A 21,343-nucleotide genomic window follows, 5' to 3' on the forward strand; every position below is an offset into this window, starting at 1 on the left:
CACATGGCTCTAATGGGGGGAACGGTGTGTAGTAAAACATCACTACATTAAAATCACTACATGCCGTGGCCCCCAGTCTGCGGTCAGCAGATAGACCCTCCTCAAATATATATGTTAAGTCACTTTTTGGAAACGGAACGGAGAAAACAAGGGGTAGCTTGTCTCTACGTCGTCTGATTCTAGACATATCAGTCATCATCCCAGGACCCTCCGTTGAAGAGGTATTGACGAGCCAACTCCGAATATCCAAAGTTAAAAACTAATTGAAGGCGGTACTTACTGGTGTTAATCAGATCTCCTTTCTCCTCCTCTTCATCTTTCAATGTGACAGTAATCTCTCCTTCCTTCTTCACTCCAAAAACAGCATCATCCTCTTCTTCCTCTTGTTTAACTGAAACGTCTTTCTCTTCTTCTTTCACTGTAACATCCTCACCCTCTACTTCTTGTTTTACTGTAACATCCTCCTCTTCCTCTTCCTCCTCTTCTTTTACTGTAACATCCTCCTCCTCTTTCACTCTGAACGCGTCTTCCTCTTCTTTCACTGAAACGTCTTTCTCTTCTTCTTTCACGGTAACAGCCTCACCCTCTACTTCTTGTTGTATTGAAACAGCCTCCTCTTCCTCCTCCTCTTTGACGAGAGCTTCTTTCTCCGTCCAGCAGACCTCCTCTTCTTTAACAGGAGGAGAGTAGCTCAGTGACCGCATGGTTGGGAATGTTAGCTAGCTAGGCTAATGCTAACTTAACCAGCCCGCTAGCTGAATAATAACAAAAACACCGTAAATATGAAATTAAAACGGATAACTAACTAGACGACAGAAGTGGGTTTAAAACACAGTGCCTAATATACACTAAAGCATCTAAAGAGCTTTATTGTTCGGCTATTTTGTCTAACAAGCTACCGAGGTGGCTGAGTAACTGTTTGCTGTTGAAAGAAGAGTTCCGTCCACTAAATTATACGTCACACCAACAGCATTACCTTAAATTCCCACACCGCCATCTGCTGACTGGAGTGGGTAACGCAGTTGAGTAAAATGATTATTTTATTGTCAGACAAAAAGTTAAAGTGTAGGAAGCATGAGTTTTTACTCACCAGCGTAACAACACAGTGTGGTTAAAGACCTAGTAAGCTAGTTGTAGTCACGATATGGTTACCTATAAGTACAAACAGTTATGTTTTTGCATTATTACAAATGTATTAACTTATTTCGGGAAATCTTCTAAACTACCCACAATGCACTATTTCCCAACGTCATATGTATTATGAACTCTATGCTACCGAGTTTGTATGCCAGTATAACGGTGTAATGAAGTTACATTTTAAAAAATGTATTTAACCTTTATTTAAACAGGCAAACCAGCTAAGGACAAATTCTTATTTACAATGACGGCCAAACCCCTGCCAAACCCTAACCCAGACGATGCTGGGCTACTGTGCGTTGCCCTATGGGACTCCCAATCCGGCCTGTTATGATATAGCCTAGTTTTGAACCAGGGTCTGTAGTGACACCTCTAGCACTGAGATGCAGTACCTAAAATCGCTGTTCGTGTGTTTACATTACAGTCAGTGATAAAGGATGTGATTCTGGGTAACCCAATGTGATTCTGGGTAACCCACAGGAGATTTTTGGAGAAATTGGAAATTGAGTGGTCCTGGGATAGAAATGTATAAAGTTGACATTACATCATAAAATCCACCTATTACATCATAAATTAGCAATTTATGTTTTAGTAACTTCTGTTGTTGGTTTGGCCTCTCTTTATATGTAATTTGCCGAATCTCAGTTTTCCATGTGGGTTTTATGCTAAAGTTCCCTCTTTCAAGTTGGTAGCAAACTGGAAAATGCATCATATTCAGAATGCTATTTATATCCTGTCACTACTGATCATTCATCCACACTGCATCTTCTTTAGGAGTGCTATTTATATCCTGATCATTCATCCACACTGCATCTTCTTTAGGAGTGCTATTTATATCCTGATCATTCATCCACACTGCATCTTCTTTAGGAGTGCTATTTATATCCTGATCATTCATCCACACTGCATCTTCTTTAGGAGTGCTATTTATATCCTGATCATTCATCCACACTGCATCTTCTTTAGGAGTGCTATTTATATCCTGATCATTCATCCACACTACATCTTCTATAGGAGTGCTATTTATATCCTGATCATTCATCCACACTGCATCTTCTTTAGGAGTGCTATTTATATCCTGATCATTCATCCACACTGCATCTTCTTTAGGAGTGCTATTTATATCCTGTCGCTACTGATCATTCATCCACACTGCATCTTCTATAGGAGTGCTATTTATATCCTGATCATTCATCCACACTGCATCTTCTATAGGAGTGCTATTTATATCCTGATCATTCATCCACACTGCATCTTCTTTAGGAGTGCTATTTATAACCTGTCATTACTGTTCATTCATCCTCACTGCATCTTCTTTAGGAGTGCTATTTATATCCTGATCATTCATCCTCACTGCATCTTCTTTAGGAGTGCTATTTATATCCTGATCATTCATCCACACTGCATCTTCTATAGGAGTGCTATTTATATCCTGATCATTCATCCACACTGCATCTTCTTTAGGAGTGCTATTTATATCCTGTCACTACTGATCATTCATCCACACTGCATCTTCTATAGGAGTGCTATTTATATCCTGTCGACTACTGATCATTCATCCACACTGTGTGTCTCATCAATGCAGGTAATTTATGACATGTATAAAGTATGTGTTTTATAAACTCATGAACACCAGCCAGTTTATCTGCCCGGTTCTGTTAGTTTAGGTGGATTATACTTCTTCACCACCAGAGGGGGACATTGAGTAATATTTCAGGTTAATTTGATATATTTTGATACTAAAATGGATGACAGTTTATTCTGTTGTGAATATGAGATTACACATGGAAACTATGTATTTATTTTATTATAGTAAATTAGGAATTATTAGGAACTGTTAAATCCACTATATGATCACAATAACTTTGACAGACATCTTGATTGTTTTTTGTTAGTATATTATAGGGCAGATTTATGGAGAATTGCTATGGGAGTGCTATTTATATCCCGTCACTACTGATCATTCATCCATACTGTGTGTGTCCCATCATTGCAGCTTTGGAAATAAATGAACTATCCATCCATTGCTCCTTCCTGTGTTGACTCACTGACTTGAGGGACGGGAACAGGAAGGTCACACTAGGTTGATATATTGCTCAAGCTTACAAACGTTAACCACACCTTTCCATGTACTGTGTGATTGGGTTATCTAGAGGGAACCCGTTAGCACGGTAGGCTCTGGTGCCTTCTTGCTGTGGGCTCAAATCGACAGAGGAAATCAACCTGCTTGCTACTTTTTGTTTTGACAACTTTTCAGTAGGGATGTTATGTTTGATACCGGAGCTACGAGGCCTGCGTCCAAATCGCTAAGCAGTAAACTTCAAAGCAGTGTACCGATGCCTGTATCACTTTATCAGCAGCACGTCATCAATGACGTCTGAAGCTTCATTTGATCAAGCAACCACCTGATTGGTTTGGTATTGGGCTTGTTCGACATTGCAGGCGACTGCAGACTGACTGATCTACAAATCACTATACATCATAAATAACTACTCATTATTATTTATAAATCAGTCAGCCAGTCCATTTACCCACAATTCAGCATGGATTTCATGCTCTCGAACACGGCCAGTGGTTTAGTAGATGACATAAAGGCTACGGTGTGGGACATCATCTATAATAATGACATAAAGGCTATGCTGCTACGGTGTGGGATGTCATCTATAATAATGACATAAAGGCTATGCTGCTACGGTGTGGGATGTCATCTATAATAATGACATAAAGGCTATGCTGCTACGGTGTGGGATGTCATCTATAATAATGACATAAAGGCTATGCTGCTACGGTGTGGGATGTCATCTATAATAATGACATAAAGGTTATGCTGCTACGGTGTGGGATACCATCTATAATAATGACATAAAGGTTATGCTGCTACGGTGTGGGATGTCATCTATAATAATGACATAAAGGCTATGCTGCTACGGTGTGGGATGTCATCTATAATAATGACATAAAGGCTATGCTGCTACGGTGTGGGATACCATCTATAATAATGACATAAAGGCTATGCTGCTACGGTGTGGGATACCATCTATAATAATGACATAAAGGCTATGCTGCTACGGTGTGGGATACCATCTATAATAATGACATAAAGGCTATGCTGCTACGGTGTGGGATACCATCTATAATAATGACATAAAGGCTATGCTGCTACGGTGTGGGATACCATCTATAATAATGACATAAAGGCTATGCTGCTACAATGTGGGACGTCATCTATAATAATGACATAAAGGCTGTGCTGCTACGGTGTGGGATACCATCTATAATAATGACATAAAGGCTATGCTGCTACGGTGTGGGATACCATCTATAATAATGACATAAAGGCTATGCTGCTACGGTGTGGGATACCATCTATAATAATGACATAAAGGCTATGCTGCTACGGTGTGGGACGTCATCTATAATAATGACATAAAGGCTATGCTGCTACGGTGTGGGATACCATCTATAATAATGACATAAAGGCTATGCTGCTACGGTGTGGGATGTCATCTATAATAATGACATAAAGGCTATGCTGCTACGGTGTGGGATACCATCTATAATAATGACATAAAGGCTATGCTGCTACGGTGTGGGATACCATCTATAATAATGACATAAAGGCTATGCTGCTACGGTGTGGGATACCATCTATAATAATGACATAAAGGCTATGCTGCTACGGTGTGGGATGTCATCTATAATAATGACATAAAGGCTATGCTGCTACGGTGTGGGATGTCATCTATAATAATGACATAAAGGCTATGCTGCTACGGTGTGGGATGTCATCTATAATAATGACATAAAGGCTGTGCTGCTACGGTGTGGGATACCATCTATAATAATGACATAAAGGCTATGCTGCTACGGTGTGGGATACCATCTATAATAATGACATAAAGGCTATGCTGCTACGGTGTGTCATCTATAATAATGACATAAAGGCTATGCTGCTACGGTGTGGGATACCATCTATAATAATGACATAAAGGCTATGCTGCTACGGTGTGGGATGTCATCTATAATAATGACATAAAGGCTATGCTGCTACGGTGTGGGATGTCATCTATAATAATGACATAAAGGCTGTGCTGCTACGGTGTGGGATACCATCTATAATAATGACATAAAGGCTATGCTGCTACGGTGTGGGATACCATCTATAATAATGACATAAAGGCTATGCTGCTACGGTGTGTCATCTATAATAATGACATAAAGGCTATGCTGCTACGGTGTGGGATACCATCTATAATAATGACATAAAGGCTATGCTGCTACGGTGTGGGATGTCATCTATAATAATGACATAAAGGCTGTGCTGCTACGGTGTGGGATGTCATCTATAATAATGACATAAAGGCTATGCTGCTACGGTGTGGGATACCATCTATAATAATGACATAAAGGCTATGCTGCTACGGTGTGGGATGTCATCTATAATAATGACATAAAGGCTATGCTGCTACGGTGTGGGATACCATCTATAATAATGACATAAAGGCTATGCTGCTACGGTGTGGGATGTCATCTATAATAATGACATAAAGGCTATGCTGCTACGGTGTGGGATGTCATCTATAATAATGACATAAAGGCTATGCTGCTACGGTGTGGGATACCATCTATAATAATGACATAAAGGCTATGCTGCTACGGTGTGGGATACCATCTATAATAATGACATAAAGGCTATGCTGCTACGGTGTGGGATACCATCTATAATAATGACATAAAGGCTATGCTGCTACGGTGTGGGATGTCATCTATAATAATGACATAAAGGCTATGCTGCTACGGTGTGGGATACCATCTATAATAATGACATAAAGGCTATGCTGCTACGGTGTGGGATGTCATCTATAATAATGACATAAAGGCTATGCTGCTACGGTGTGGGATACCATCTATAATAATGACATAAAGGCTATGCTGCTACGGTGTGGGATACCATCTATAATAATGACATAAAGGCTATGCTGCTACGGTGTGGGATGTCATCTATAATAATGACATAAAGGCTATGCTGCTACGGTGTGGGATACCATCTATAATAATGACATAAAGGCTATGCTGCTACGGTGTGGGATACCATCTATAATAATGACATAAAGGCTATGCTGCTACGGTGTGGTATATCATCTATAATAATGACATAAAGGCTGTGCTGCTACGGTGTGGGATACCATCTATAATAATGACATAAAGGCTGTGCTGCTACGGTGTGGGATACCATCTATAATAATGACATAAAGGCTATGCTGCTACGGTGTGGGATGTCATCTATAATAATGACATAAAGGCTGTGCTGCTACGGTGTGGGATACCATCTATAATAATGACATAAAGGCTATGCTGCTACGGTGTGGGATACCATCTATAATAATGACATAAAGGCTATGCTGCTACGGTGTGGGACATCATCTATAATAATGACATAAAGGCTATGCTGCTACGGTGTGGGATGTCATCTATAATAATGACATAAAGGCTATGCTGCTACGGTGTGGGATACCATCTATAATAATGACATAAAGGCTATGCTGCTACGGTGTGGGATACCATCTATAATAATGACATAAAGGCTATGCTGCTACGGTGTGGGATACCATCTATAATAATGACATAAAGGCTGTGCTGCTACGGTGTGGGATACCATCTATAATAATGACATAAAGGCTATGCTGCTACGGTGTGGGATACCATCTATAATAATGACATAAAGGCTATGCTGCTACGGTGTGGGATGTCATCTATAATAATGACATAAAGGCTATGCTGCTACGGTGTGGGATGTCATCTATAATAATGACATAAAGGCTATGCTGCTACGGTGTGGGATACCATCTATAATAATGACATAAAGGCTGTGCTGCTACGGTGTGGGATGTCATCTATAATAATGACATAAAGGCTATGCTGCTACGGTGTGTCATCTATAATAATGACATAAAGGCTATGCTGCTACGGTGTGGGATACCATCTATAATAATGACATAAAGGCTGTGCTGCTACGGTGTGGGATACCATCTATAATAATGACATAAAGGCTATGCTGCTACGGTGTGGGACGTCATCTATAATAATGACATAAAGGCTATGCTGCTACGGTGTGGGATACCATCTATAATAATGACATAAAGGCTATGCTGCTACGGTGTGGGATGTCATCTATAATAATGACATAAAGGCTATGCTGCTACGGTGTGGGATGTCATCTATAATAATGACATAAAGGCTGTGCTGCTACGGTGTGGGATACCATCTATAATAATGATATAAAGGCTATGCTGCTACGGTGTGGGATGTCATCTATAATAATGACATAAAGGCTATGCTGCTACGGTGTGGGATACCATCTATAATAATGACATAAAGGCTATGCTGCTACGGTGTGGGATACCATCTATAATAATGACATAAAGGCTATGCTGCTACGGTGTGGGATGTCATCTATAATAATGACATAAAGGCTATGCCGCTACGGTGTGGGATGTCATCTATAATAATGACATAAAGGCTATGCTGCTACGGTGTGGGATACCATCTATAATAATGATATAAAGGCTATGCTGCTACGGTGTGGGATACCATCTATAATAATGACATAAAGGCTATGCTGCTACGGTGTGGGATACCATCTATAATAATGACATAAAGGCTATGCTGCTACGGTGTGGGATGTCATCTATAATAATGACATAAAGGCTGTGCTGCTACGGTGTGGGATACCATCTATAATAATGACATAAAGGCTGTGCTGCTACGGTGTGGGATGTCATCTATAATAATGACATAAAGGCTATGCTGCTACGGTGTGGGATACCATCTATAATAATGACATAAAGGCTATGCTGCTACGGTGTGGGATACCATCTATAATAATGACATAAAGGCTGTGCTGCTACGGTGTGGGACATCATCTATAATAATGACATAAAAGCTGTGCTGCTACGGTGTGGGACATCATCTATAATAATGACATAAAGGCTATGCTGCTACGGTGTGGGATGTCATCTATAATAATGACATAAAGGCTATGCTGCTACGGTGTGGGATACCATCTATAATAATGACATAAAGGCTGTGCTGCTACGGTGTGGGATACCATCTATAATAATGACATAAAGGCTATGCTGCTACGGTGTGGGATACCATCTATAATAATGACATAAAGGCTATGCTGCTACGGTGTGGGATGTCATCTATAATAATGACATAAAGGCTATGCTGCTACGGTGTGGGATACCATCTATAATAATGACATAAAGGCTATGCTGCTACGGTGTGGGATGTCATCTATAATAATGACATAAAGGCTATGCTGCTATGGTGTGGGATACCATCTATAATAATGACATAAAGGCTATGCTGCTACGGTGTGGGATACCATCTATAATAATGACATAAAGGCTATGCTGCTACGGTGTGGGATACCATCTATAATAATGACATAAAGGCTATGCTGCTACGGTGTGGGATACCATCTATAATAATGACATAAAGGCTATGCTGCTACGGTGTGGGATGTCATCTATAATAATGACATAAAGGCTATGCTGCTACGGTGTGGGATACCATCTATAATAATGACATAAAGGCTATGCTGCTACGGTGTAGGATACCATCTATAATAATGACATAAAGGCTATGCTGCTACGGTGTGGGATACCATCTATAATAATGACATAAAGGCTATGCTGCTACGGTGTGGGATACCATCTATAATAATGACATAAAGGCTGTGCTGCTACGGTGTGGGATGTCATCTATAATAATGACATAAAGGCTATGCTGCTACGGTGTGGGATACCATCTATAATATTGACATAAAGGCTATGCTGCTACGGTGTGGGATACCATCTATAATAATGACATAAAGGCTATGCTGCTACGGTGTGTCATCTATAATAATGACATAAAGGCTATGCTGCTACGGTGTGTCATCTATAATAATGACATAAAGGCTATGCTGCTACGGTGTGGGATGTCATCTATAATAATGACATAAAGGCTATGCTGCTACGGTGTGGGATGTCATCTATAATAATGACATAAAGGCTATGCTGCTACGGTGTGGGATACCATCTATAATAATGACATAAAGGCTATGCTGCTACGGTGTGGGATACCATCTATAATAATGACATAAAGGCTATGCTGCTACGGTGTGGGATACCATCTATAATAATGACATAAAGGCTATGCTGCTACGGTGTGGGATGTCATCTATAATAATGACATAAAGGCTATGCTGCTACGGTGTGGGATGTCATCTATAATAATGACATAAAGGCTATGCTGCTACGGTGTGGGATACCATCTATAATAATGACATAAAGGCTATGCTGCTACGGTGTGGGATACCATCTATAATAATGACATAAAGGCTATGCTGCTACGGTGTGGGATACCATCTATAATAATGACATAAAGGCTATGCTGCTACGGTGTGGGACGTCATCTATAATAATGACATAAAGGCTATGCTGCTACGGTGTGGGATGTCATCTATAATAATGACATAAAGGCTATGCTGCTACGGTGTGGGACGTCATCTATAATAATGACATAAAGGCTATGCTGCTACGGTGTGGGATACCATCTATAATAATGACATAAAGGCTATGCTGCTACGGTGTGGGATACCATCTATAATAATGACATAAAGGCTATGCTGCTACGGTGTGGGATACCATCTATAATAATGACATAAAGGCTATGCTGCTACGGTGTGGGATACCATCTATAATAATGACATAAAGGCTATGCTGCTACGGTGTGGGATACCATCTATAATAATGACATAAAGGCTATGCTGCTACGGTGTGGGATACCATCTATAATAATGACATAAAGGCTATGCTGCTACGGTGTGGGACACCATCTATAATAATGACATAAAGGCTATGCTGCTACGGTGTGGGATGTCATCTATAATAATGACATAAAGGCTATGCTGCTACGGTGTGGGATACCATCTATAATAATGACATAAAGGCTGTGCTGCTACGGTGTGGGACGTCATCTATAATAATGACATAAAGGCTGTGCTGCTACGGTGTGGGATGTCATCTATAATAATGACATAAAGGCTATGCTGCTACGGTGTGGGATACCATCTATAATAATGACATAAAGGCTGTGCTGCTACGGTGTGGGATACCATCTATAATAATGACATAAAGGCTATGCTGCTACGGTGTGGGACATCATCTATAATAATGACATAAAGGCTATGCTGCTACGGTGTGGGATACCATCTATAATAATGACATAAAGGCTATGCTGCTACGGTGTGGGATACCATCTATAATAATGACATAAAGGCTATGCTGCTACGGTGTGGGATACCATCTATAATAATGACATAAAGGCTATGCTGCTACGGTGTGGGATACCATCTATAATAATGACATAAAGGCTATGCTGCTACGGTGTGGGACGTCATCTATAATAATGACATAAAGGCTGTGCTGCTACGGTGTGGGATACCATCTATAATAATGACATAAAGGCTATGCTGCTACGGTGTGGGATACCATCTATAATAATGACATAAAGGCTATGCTGCTACGGTGTGGGATACCATCTATAATAATGACATAAAGGCTATGCTGCTACGGTGTGGGACGTCATCTATAATAATGACATAAAGGCTGTGCTGCTACGGTGTGGGATGTCATCTATAATAATGACATAAAGGCTATGCTGCTACGGTGTGGGATACCATCTATAATAATGACATAAAGGCTATGCTGCTACGGTGTGGGATGTCATCTATAATAATGACATAAAGGCTATGCTGCTACGGTGTGGGATACCATCTATAATAATGACATAAAGGCTATGCTGCTACGGTGTGGGACGTCATCTATAATAATGACATAAAGGCTATGCTGCTACGGTGTGGGACGTCATCTATAATAATGACATAAAGGCTATGCTGCTACGGTGTGGGATACCATCTATAATAATGACATAAAGGCTATGCTGCTACGGTGTGGGATGTCATCTATAATAATGACATAAAGGCTATGCTGCTACGGTGTGGGATGTCATCTATAATAATGACATAAAGGCTATGCTGCTACGGTGTGGGATACCATCTATAATAATGACATAAAGGCTATGCTGCTACGGTGTGGGATACCATCTATAATAATGACATAAAGGCTATGCTGCTACGGTGTGGGATACCATCTATAATAATGACATAAAGGCTATGCTGCTACGGTGTGGGATACCATCTATAATAATGACATAAAGGCTATGCTGCTACGGTGTGGGATACCATCTATAATAATGACATAAAGGCTATGCTGCTACGGTGTGGGATACCATCTATAATAATGACATAAAGGCTATGCTGCTACGGTGTGGGATACCATCTATAATAATGACATAAAGGCTATGCTGCTACGGTGTGGGATACCATCTATAATAATGACATAAAGGCTATGCTGCTACGGTGTGTCATCTATAATAATGACATAAAGGCTATGCTGCTACGGTGTGGGATGTCATCTATAATAATGACATAAAGGCTATGCTGCTACGGTGTGGGATACCATCTATAATAATGACATAAAGGCTATGCTGCTACGGTGTGGGATGTCATCTATAATAATGACATAAAGGCTATGCTGCTACGGTGTGGGACGTCATCTATAATAATGACATAAAGGCTATGCTGCTACGGTGTGGGATGTCATCTATAATAATGACATAAAGGCTATGCTGCTACGGTGTGGGATGTCATCTATAATAATGACATAAAGGCTATGCTGCTACGGTGTGTCATCTATAATAATGACATAAAGGCTATGCTGCTACGGTGTGGGATACCATCTATAATAATGACATAAAGGCTATGCTGCTACGGTGTGGGATACCATCTATAATAATGACATAAAGGCTATGCTGCTACGGTGTGGGATACCATCTATAATAATGACATAAAGGCTATGCTGCTACGGTGTGGGATACCATCTATAATAATGACATAAAGGCTATGCTGCTACGGTGTGGGATACCATCTATAATAATGACATAAAGGCTATGCTGCTACGGTGTGGGATACCATCTATAATAATGACATAAAGGCTGTGCTGCTACGGTGTGGGATACCATCTATAATAATGACATAAAGGCTATGCTGCTACGGTGTGGGATACCATCTATAATAATGACATAAAGGCTATGCTGCTACGGTGTGGGATGTCATCTATAATAATGACATAAAGGCTATGGTGCTACGGTGTGGGATGTCATCTATAATAATGACATAAAGGCTATGCTGCTACGGTGTGGGATGTCATCTATAATAATGACATAAAGGCTATGCTGCTACGGTGTGGGATGTCATCTATAATAATGACATAAAGGCTATGCTGCTACGTGTGGGATACCATCTATAATAATGACATAAAGGCTATGCTGCTACGGTGTGGGATGTCATCTATAATAATGACATAAAGGCTATGCTGCTACGGTGTGGGATACCATCTATAATAATGACATAAAGCCTATGCTGCTACGGTGTGGGATACCATCTATAATAATGACATAAAGGCTATGCTGCTACGGTGTGTCATCTATAATAATGACATAAAGGCTATGCTGCTACGGTGTGGGATGTCATCTATAATAATGACATAAAGGCTATGCTGCTACGGTGTGGGATACCATCTATAATAATGACATAAAGGCTATGCTGCTACGGTGTGGGATACCATCTATAATAATGACATAAAGGCTATGCTGCTACGGTGTGGGATACCATCTATAATAATGACATAAAGGCTGTGCTGCTACGGTGTGGGATGTCATCTATAATAATGACATAAAGGCTATGCTGCTACGGTGTGGGATACCATCTATAATAATGACATAAAGGCTATGCTGCTACGGTGTGTCATCTATAATAATGACATAAAGGCTATGCTGCTACGGTGTGGGATGTCATCTATAATAATGACATAAAGGCTATGCTGCTACGGTGTGGGATGTCATCTATAATAATGACATAAAGGCTGTGCTGCACGGCCTAGCCGCGATGCTTCTTGACACAATGCCCATCCAACCCGGAAGCCAGCAGCACCAATGTGTCGGAGGAAACACCGTACACCTGGCGACCTGGTCAGTGTGCACTGCGCCCGGCCCGACACAGGAGTCGCTAGTGCTTGATGAGACAAGGATATCCCTGCCGGGCAAACCCTCCCCTAACCCGGACGACGGTGGGCCAATTGTGCGTCGCCCCATGGGCCTCCCGGTCGCGGCCGGCTGCAACAGAGCTTGGACTCGAACACAGAATCTCTAATGGCACAGCTTAGGCCACTTGCTCACCATTTTTGCTCCAGGCAGATATACTACATCCATAACTAGCGGTTTCTGCATTAGCAGGGAGGTGTTTCTGCAATCAAATTGTGTGTGCATCGCCCTTGTCGCAATTTTAGCAAACACAGAAAGGTGCCTATATTTGAGAACAAAAGTCGCCTGGCACACTGCTTAGGAGTTCAACACCTTTTACTTATTTCTAGTTACTACTAATGTGAAAACAAGACTAAATATGACTATTGTTGCTCACTTGACTGTCTTAAGACAATTGTCAAGTCATTTTAACATTCATTACAGACGTCAATTGTTGTACAGTATCATGGCTACGCTGTTGGCATCACCTTTTTCAGTGGATTTCTGCTGTTGTGAGCCTTTAACTATCTGTCTGACTTGTTCACACAGGAGAGAGACGTGACTATCATGGATCCTCTGGGGAGCCTCAACATCATGATGCTAACGAGTCAGAGAAGAGTCTGTCCAGATTCTATCACCTCAAGAAACACCAGCAGAGACCCACAGGGAAGACATCTATCTGCTGCTCTGACTGTGGAAAACATTGCAAATCTTCATCAGAACTTAAAATACACCAGCGAACACACACAGGAGAGAAATCTCACCACTGTTTTGATTGTGGGAAGAGTTACTTAAGATTAAAAGCACTAAAAGTACACCTGAGAATTCACACTGGAGAGAAACCTTACAGCTGTGATCAATGTGGGAAGAGTTTTACTCAGTCAAGCAACCTGTTATCACACCAGAGGATACACACAGGAGAGAAACCTTATAGCTGTGATCAATGTGGGAAGACTTATATTTCATCTTGCCATCTGACTAGACACCAGCGAATACACACAGGAGAGAAATCTTATAGCTGTAATCAATGTGGGAAGAGTTTTACTCGGTCAGACAACCTGATATTACACCAGAGAACACACACAGGAGAAAAACCTTATAGCTGTGATCAATGTGGGAAGAGTTTTACTACATCTGGCTCTCTGACTCTACACCAGAGAACACACACAGGAGAGAAACCTTATAGCTGTGGTCAATGTCGGATGAATTTTACTACATCTGGCTGTCTCTCCAGATCAAAACACCTCAAGAAACACCTGCAGAGATCCACAGGGAAGGGAACTCACTGCTCTGACTGTGGGAAGAGATTCACCTCTTCATCAGGAATTAAAATTCATCAGAGAATCCACACAGGAGAGAAATCTTTTAGCTGTGGTCAATGTGGGAAGAGTTTTACTAGGTCAACCAGCCTCATATCACACCAGAGAACACACACAGGAGAGAAACCTTATAGCTGTCATCAATGTGGGAAGAGTTTTACTACATCTGGCCATCTGACTCAACACCAGAGAAAACACACAGGAGAGAAACCTTATAGCTGTGGTCAATGTGGGAAGAGTTTTACTACATCTGGCTGTCTGACTCGACACCAGAGAACACACACAGGAGAGAAACCTTATAGCTGTGATCAGTGTGACAAGAGATACTCTGATCTCATTCTCCGGTAAAAGACATCTGATCAAACATCAGAAAATACATGAATGAGTTGTTTCATGATATCAATGATATAATGTCACAATGTAGAATGTTTTAACATTGTAGAAGGAGTATTTTAGTGATGTCACAATGTAGAACCCTAAACGTTTGTCCCCTGTTCTATTGATTTCAACATGATATGGATATTAACCTCAGGGGAAAAATCCAGGCTCTGAAATGGAAGAGTTACTATTTATGAGATTTAATAAAAAGTGACTAACAAAAAAAGAGTTGTGTTACACTTACCATGTTGGTGACCCACTGGAATCAAAATGTATCTGGCTGTTTTCTACAAATTGTCCTCTAACCAGTGATGTACACAGCTGTTAGTTTTAACAGGATGTGCAACCTCATCTCCCTCTCGGCACAATGGATTTCAACGTGATATCGATGAGTTATGACAAATAAGTGTTGTGTTCCTTTGTTTAGTGACCCCTAAATTGAAATGCATCACTCCAAAATGTAGCTGACTGTCTTCTGCAGGTTGTCCTCTAATCAGTGAGGTAAAATATATCTCCCATTTCCATGTGTTTTTTTAGTTGTGTTAGTTTCAACAGCACGTACAACCTGATTTCCCCCCTAATCGATATCAGTGATTTATTGCTACTTGTCAAAACAACAGTGTTTCTGGTGCTTGTGCAGTTTATAAGGAGCTTGTTTAAAAAATACAAGTAATATGATTATTGTGGCAGATGTTTGTGTACATAGCACATTTTATGTTTAGGTTTTCAATTTATCACAAACTGTTTCTGCATATTAGTTATTGATTTGGACACGTTAAAACTGTGTTTTGACATTGGGCTATCCCACCTAGCAAAATGACGTTGAAAATATGACTATGCAATCAAATATTTCATATTTACATTTCATGTAACATTTAGTAGTGATAATTATTTATGCAACCAACTGACAATTTTTTGCTACAATTATAATGACATTGTTGCCCTGCTTTTATAATATCAGGGTTCATTACATTTACATTACATTTTTGTCATTTAGCAGACGCTCTTATCCAGAGCGACTTATGGTCTATACTGCTCCTACATGGTGTAACAATAAGCAGCTGGGTCTATACTGCTCCTACATGGTGTAACAGTAAGCAGATTGGGTCTATACTGCTCCTACATGGTGTAACAATAAGCAGCTGGGTCTATACTGCTCCTACATGGTGTAACAATAAGCAGCTGGGTCTATACTGCACCTACATGGTGTAACAATAAGCAGCTGGTTCTATACTGCTCCTACATGGTGTAACAATAAGCAGCTGGGTCTATACTGCTCCTACATGGTGTAACAATAAGCAGCTGGTTCTATACTGCTCCTACATGGTGTAATAATAAGCAGCTGGGTCTATACTGCTCCTACATGGTGTAACAATAAGCAGCTGGGTCTATACTGCTCCTACATGGTGTAACAATAAGCAGCTGGGTCTATACTGCACCTACATGGTGTAACAATAAGCAGCTGGTTCTATACTGCTCCTACATGGTGTAACAATAAGCAGCTGGGTCTATACTGCTCCTACATGGTGTAACAATAAGCAGCTGGGTCTATACTGCTCCTACATGGTGTAACAATAAGCAGCTGGGTCTATACTGCTCCTACATGGTGTTACAATAAGCAGCTGGGTCTATACTGCTCCTACATGGTGTTACAATAAGCAGCTGGGTCTATACTGCTCCTACATGGTGTTACAATAAGCAGCTGGGTCTATACTGCTCCTACATGGTGTAACAATAAGCAGCTGGGTCTATACTGCTCCTACATGGTGTAACAATAAGCAGCTGGGTCTATACTGCTCCTACATGGTGTAACAAAAAGCAGCTGGTTCTATACTGCTCCTACATGGTGTTACAATAAGCAGCTGGGTCTATACTGCTCCTACATGGTGTAACAATAAGCAGCTGGGTCTATACTGCTCCTACATGGTGTAACAATAAGCAGCTGGGTCTATACTGCTCCTACATGGTGTAACAATAAGCAGCTGGGTCTATACTGCTCCTACATGGTGTAACAATAAGCAGCTGGGTCTATACTGCTCCTACATGGTGTAACAATACGCAGCTGGGTCTATGCTGCTCCTACATGGTGTAACAATAAGCAGCTGGGTCTATGCTGCTCCTACATGGTGTAATAATAAGCAGCTGGGTCTATGCTGCTCCTACATGGTGTAACAATAAGCAGCTGGGTCTATACTGCTCCTACATGGTGTAACAATAAGCAGCTGGGTCTATACTGCTCCTACATGGTGTAACAATAAGCAGCTGGGTCTATACTGCTCCTACATGGTGTAACAATAAGCAGCTGGGTCTATACTGCTCCTACATGGTGTAACAATAAGCAGCTGGGTCTATGCTGCTCCTACAAAAACAATAAATAGATGTAGATGTATAATGAACGTTCACTAGTGACTAACACAGTTAAACAAATATTCATTTACACTTTTACTCAGATATAAATGTTGCAAAGTCATTACATTTTCACCTTGATTTCTGCTACACAAATTAACTCAATGAAATGCAACTAAATTCAAGAGTTTTCATGGTTAAAATCAAGAAATGCACAAGGATAAAATCAAGAAATGCATTTTATTCATCTGGAAAAAAGTATTTACATTTTGAAATACCAATATCCAAATCCTACAATGAACATCTAAGGGTTAATACAATCAATCAAACCTCATAATTAAAATCATGTCTTGAGAAGAAAAAACAACAAATGTATATTTTTCTTCTGAGGTCTTGGCTGATTTCTTTGATTTTCTCATGATGTCAAGCTTAGAGGCACTGAGTTTGAAGGTAGACCTTGAAATACATCCACAGGTACACCTCCAATTGACTCAAATGATGTCAATTAGTCTATCAGATGCTTCTAAAGCCATGACATCATTTTCTGACATTTTCCAAGCTGTTTAAAGGCACAGTCAACTTAGTGTATGTAAACTTCTGACTCACTGGAACTGTGATACAGTGAATCATAAGTGAAATAATCTGTAAACAATTGTTGGAAAAATTACTTGTGTCATGCACAAAGTAGATGTCCTAACCGACTTTCCAAAACTATAGTTTGTTAAGAAATTTGTGGAGTGGTTGAAAAATGAGGTTTAATGACTACAACCTAAGTGTATGTAAACTTCTGACTTCAACTGTATACAGTACCAGTCAAAAGTGTGGACACACCCACTCATTCAAACCCTAGTCAAGGGTTTTTCTTTATTTTTACTATTCTCCACACTGTAGAACAACAGTGAAGACATCAAAACTATGAAACAACACATATGGAATCATGCAGTCACCAAAAAAGTGTTAAACAAATCAAAATATATTTTATATTTGAGATTCTTCAAAGTAGCCACGCTTTGCCTTGTTGACAGCTTTGCACACTCTTGGCATTCTCTCAACCAGCTTTTTCCCTCATCAATCTACACACACAAAAAAATATGACATTTACATAAGTATTCAGACCCTTTACTCAGTACTTTGTTGAAGTACATTTGGCAGCGATTACAGCCTCAAGTCTTCTTGTGTGTGACGCTACAAGTGTGGCACTCCTGTATTTGGGGAGTTTCTCCTATTCTTCACAGCAGATCCTCTCAAGCTCTGCCAGTAAAAATAAAGAAAATCCTTGAATGAGTAGGTGTGTCCAAACCTTTGACTGGTACTGTATGTCAAAACACAGCCTCTCTATTCTCTCATGTGATTGCAGGTCCTCTGACTGGGAAAATGTCTTTCCACAATGAGAACATTGGAAAGGCTTCTATCCTGTGTGTGTTCCTTCATGCCTTTTCAGGTTCACTAACTGGGTAAAACTCTTTCCACATTGGGAGCATTGGAAAGGCTTCTCTCCTGTGTGTGTCAACTCATGCTTTTTCAGTGTCACTAAATAGGTAAAACTGTTCCCACACAGGGAGCAGTGGAAAGGCTTCTCCCCTGTGTGTGTTCTCAAATGCATATTCAGATTCCCTGACCGGGTAAATCTCTTTCCACACTGAGAGCATTGGAAAGGCCTTTCTCCTAAGTGTGTTCTCTCATGTGATTTCATTCTCAGATGTGCCAACCCAAATGTACTAGAGCATGACATTGGGGACTGGGCCCCGATCCAACAACATGCCTATCTAGTGAACCCTGAGAAGAGAGAGAAGCTCCGCAGTGAGGTGGAAAGTTACTACAGATATTGCAGGAGTTAAGGACAACTTGGTTGCTGATTGTCTCAAGGGTTGGCAGTCAAAAAGTTTTGTGTTTTGCGTTTAGCCATTGTGTTGCCATGGTACACAATTTATTTTGACTGCACGTTTTTCCATATTGGAGGTGAGTTTTGTTTGGGCTCGTTCCAAGGCGACGAGAGTTCTAGAAGCTATTGTGTTTTAGGAAGACGAGAGTTCTAGAAGCGAGTGAGTTTTAGGAAGACGAGAGTTCTAGAAGCTAGTGAGTTTTAGGAAGAGGAGAGTTCTAGAAGCTAGTTAGTTTTAGGAAGACGAGAGTTCTAGAAGCTAGTGAGTTTTAGGAAGACGAGAGTTCTAGAAGCTAGTGGGTTTTAGGAAGACGAGAGTTCTAGAAGCTAGTGAGTTTTAGAAAGACGAGAGTTCTAGAAGCGAGTGAGTTTTAGGAAGACGAGAGTTCTAGAAGCTAGTGAGTTTTAGGAAGACGAGAGTTCTAGAAGCTAGTGGGTTTTAGGAAGACGAGAGTTCTAGAAGCTAGTGAGTTTTAGGAAGACGAGAGTTCTAGAAGCGAGTGAGTTTTAGGAAGACGAGAGTTCTAGAAGCAAGTGAGTTTTAGGATTCTATAGAAATTATATGATTGTATATTATTATTTAGAAATATGTTTTTTTTCTTCTTGTTTTTAATTGTTGACAGTCAGTAGACACCATGTGTATATTGTAGAAGACCAAGTCATTGTAGTTGATTATAATGTGAAATAGAAGTTGTTTTCTGTTGATGGTAAGCAAACTTGTCCAACAAAAATATAGGATATATTTGTTGTCATAAGGGGGAAGGTGTTGCACAGGCTTTGGTTTTTCCATTTATGTTTTGAGGTTGGATGCTAGCACGTATAGTTTGTTAGCACGTAGGGCTCGTTAGCACGTCTAGCCCGTTAGCACGTCTAGCTCGTTAGCACGTAGGACGCACTGATTGGTGTCACCTCGTTAGTCAGTATGTGTTACACCTGTGCTGGCTTGTCCATCTCGTTAAGGTTGGATGTTGCATCCAATTGTTAATATTTTAATCAATGGATTTTCCTTAGGGTGCTCATTAGTCTTTCAGTTGTTAATCTTCTGTTTGTTGTGTAGTAAATATTTCTGTTTATTTTCATTGTTTTTTCCTGTGAAGCCATTGCGTTGCATCCATGTCTGAAATGTGCTGTATAAATAAATCTTGATTTGAACATATTGCAAAACAAAGGAACCCAATGACTGACCAATCAACAGACTTAATTTGTATTTTTATTTTATTTAACCTTTATTTAACTAGGCAAGTCAGTTAAGAACAAATTCTTATTTACAATGATTGCCTACCAGGGAACAGTGGGTTAACTGCCTTGTTCAGGGGCAGAACAACATATTTTTACCTTGTCAGCTCTAACCACTAGGCTACCTGCGGCCCTCTTGCATAACCAATGAGCACATATTTTAGTCCATCTTAGTATGAAAAACAGTATCAATTCAGTATATCTTCCACTATGTCAAAACAGTACCACTTTTCAACCAACCCAATGCATTTGTTGAAACTGAAAAGTTTTGCAATCAACAATATGTCAAAGGATTCAACAACTGTAAACTGAAACAAACAATTGGATCAAACAGACCAATCCCACTGGACATTAGGTTTCATTCAGACCCTGCAGGGCTTAGATTCAGCCAGGACTTGTTAAACTAGGACATTTAAGTAGCTTTCCTGAACGTGGCATAAATTTGGCTTAGTTAGTCGGAGACTGGAGTAAGGTAAGTAAGCCTAAATGAGAACACCTGGGTTAATCCTGATTAGGTTCAGTCTGAGCACCTGGGTTAATCCTGATTAGGTGCAGTATGAACACCTGGGTTAATCCTGATTAGGTTCAGTATGAACACCTGGGTTAATCCTGATTAGGTTCAGTATGAACACATGCTGTTGGTCTAGTGGTGCTCATTAAAACCCGGAATAGAAAACACCAATACTGGTGTGAATCTGGAGACGAAACAATGGCAGAGGCAAAAATAATTTGTTCAAAAACACTTTAGTGTGTATGAAAAAACGCTCCAAAACAAATGTTGTCAAACCATCCAGTTATTGAAGGTAAAAACCACACTGCTGCTACTGAGCAGTAGAACAAGAGGGTTGGGCTG

At 40.3% G+C, this 21,343-nt stretch overlaps 1 protein-coding gene across 1 annotated transcript in view; it reads left to right on the top strand.

Moving 5' to 3' along the window:
• The window catches only part of LOC145875774 (uncharacterized), a 100,732-nt gene that overhangs the window by 53,503 nt on the left and 25,886 nt on the right, over positions 1-21,343 (top strand). Inside the window, exon 2 of the mRNA XM_082971588.1 lies at positions 14,670-14,904. Within this exon, the coding sequence (XP_082827714.1) occupies positions 14,670-14,904 (235 nt within the window). The remainder of the gene's footprint in view (positions 1-14,669; positions 14,905-21,343) is intronic.

This window comes from Salmo salar, unplaced genomic scaffold (assembly GCF_965601325.2).
Source record: "Salmo salar unplaced genomic scaffold, fSalSal1 ptg000335l, whole genome shotgun sequence".
Classification (NCBI taxonomy): Eukaryota; Metazoa; Chordata; class Actinopteri; order Salmoniformes; family Salmonidae; genus Salmo; species Salmo salar.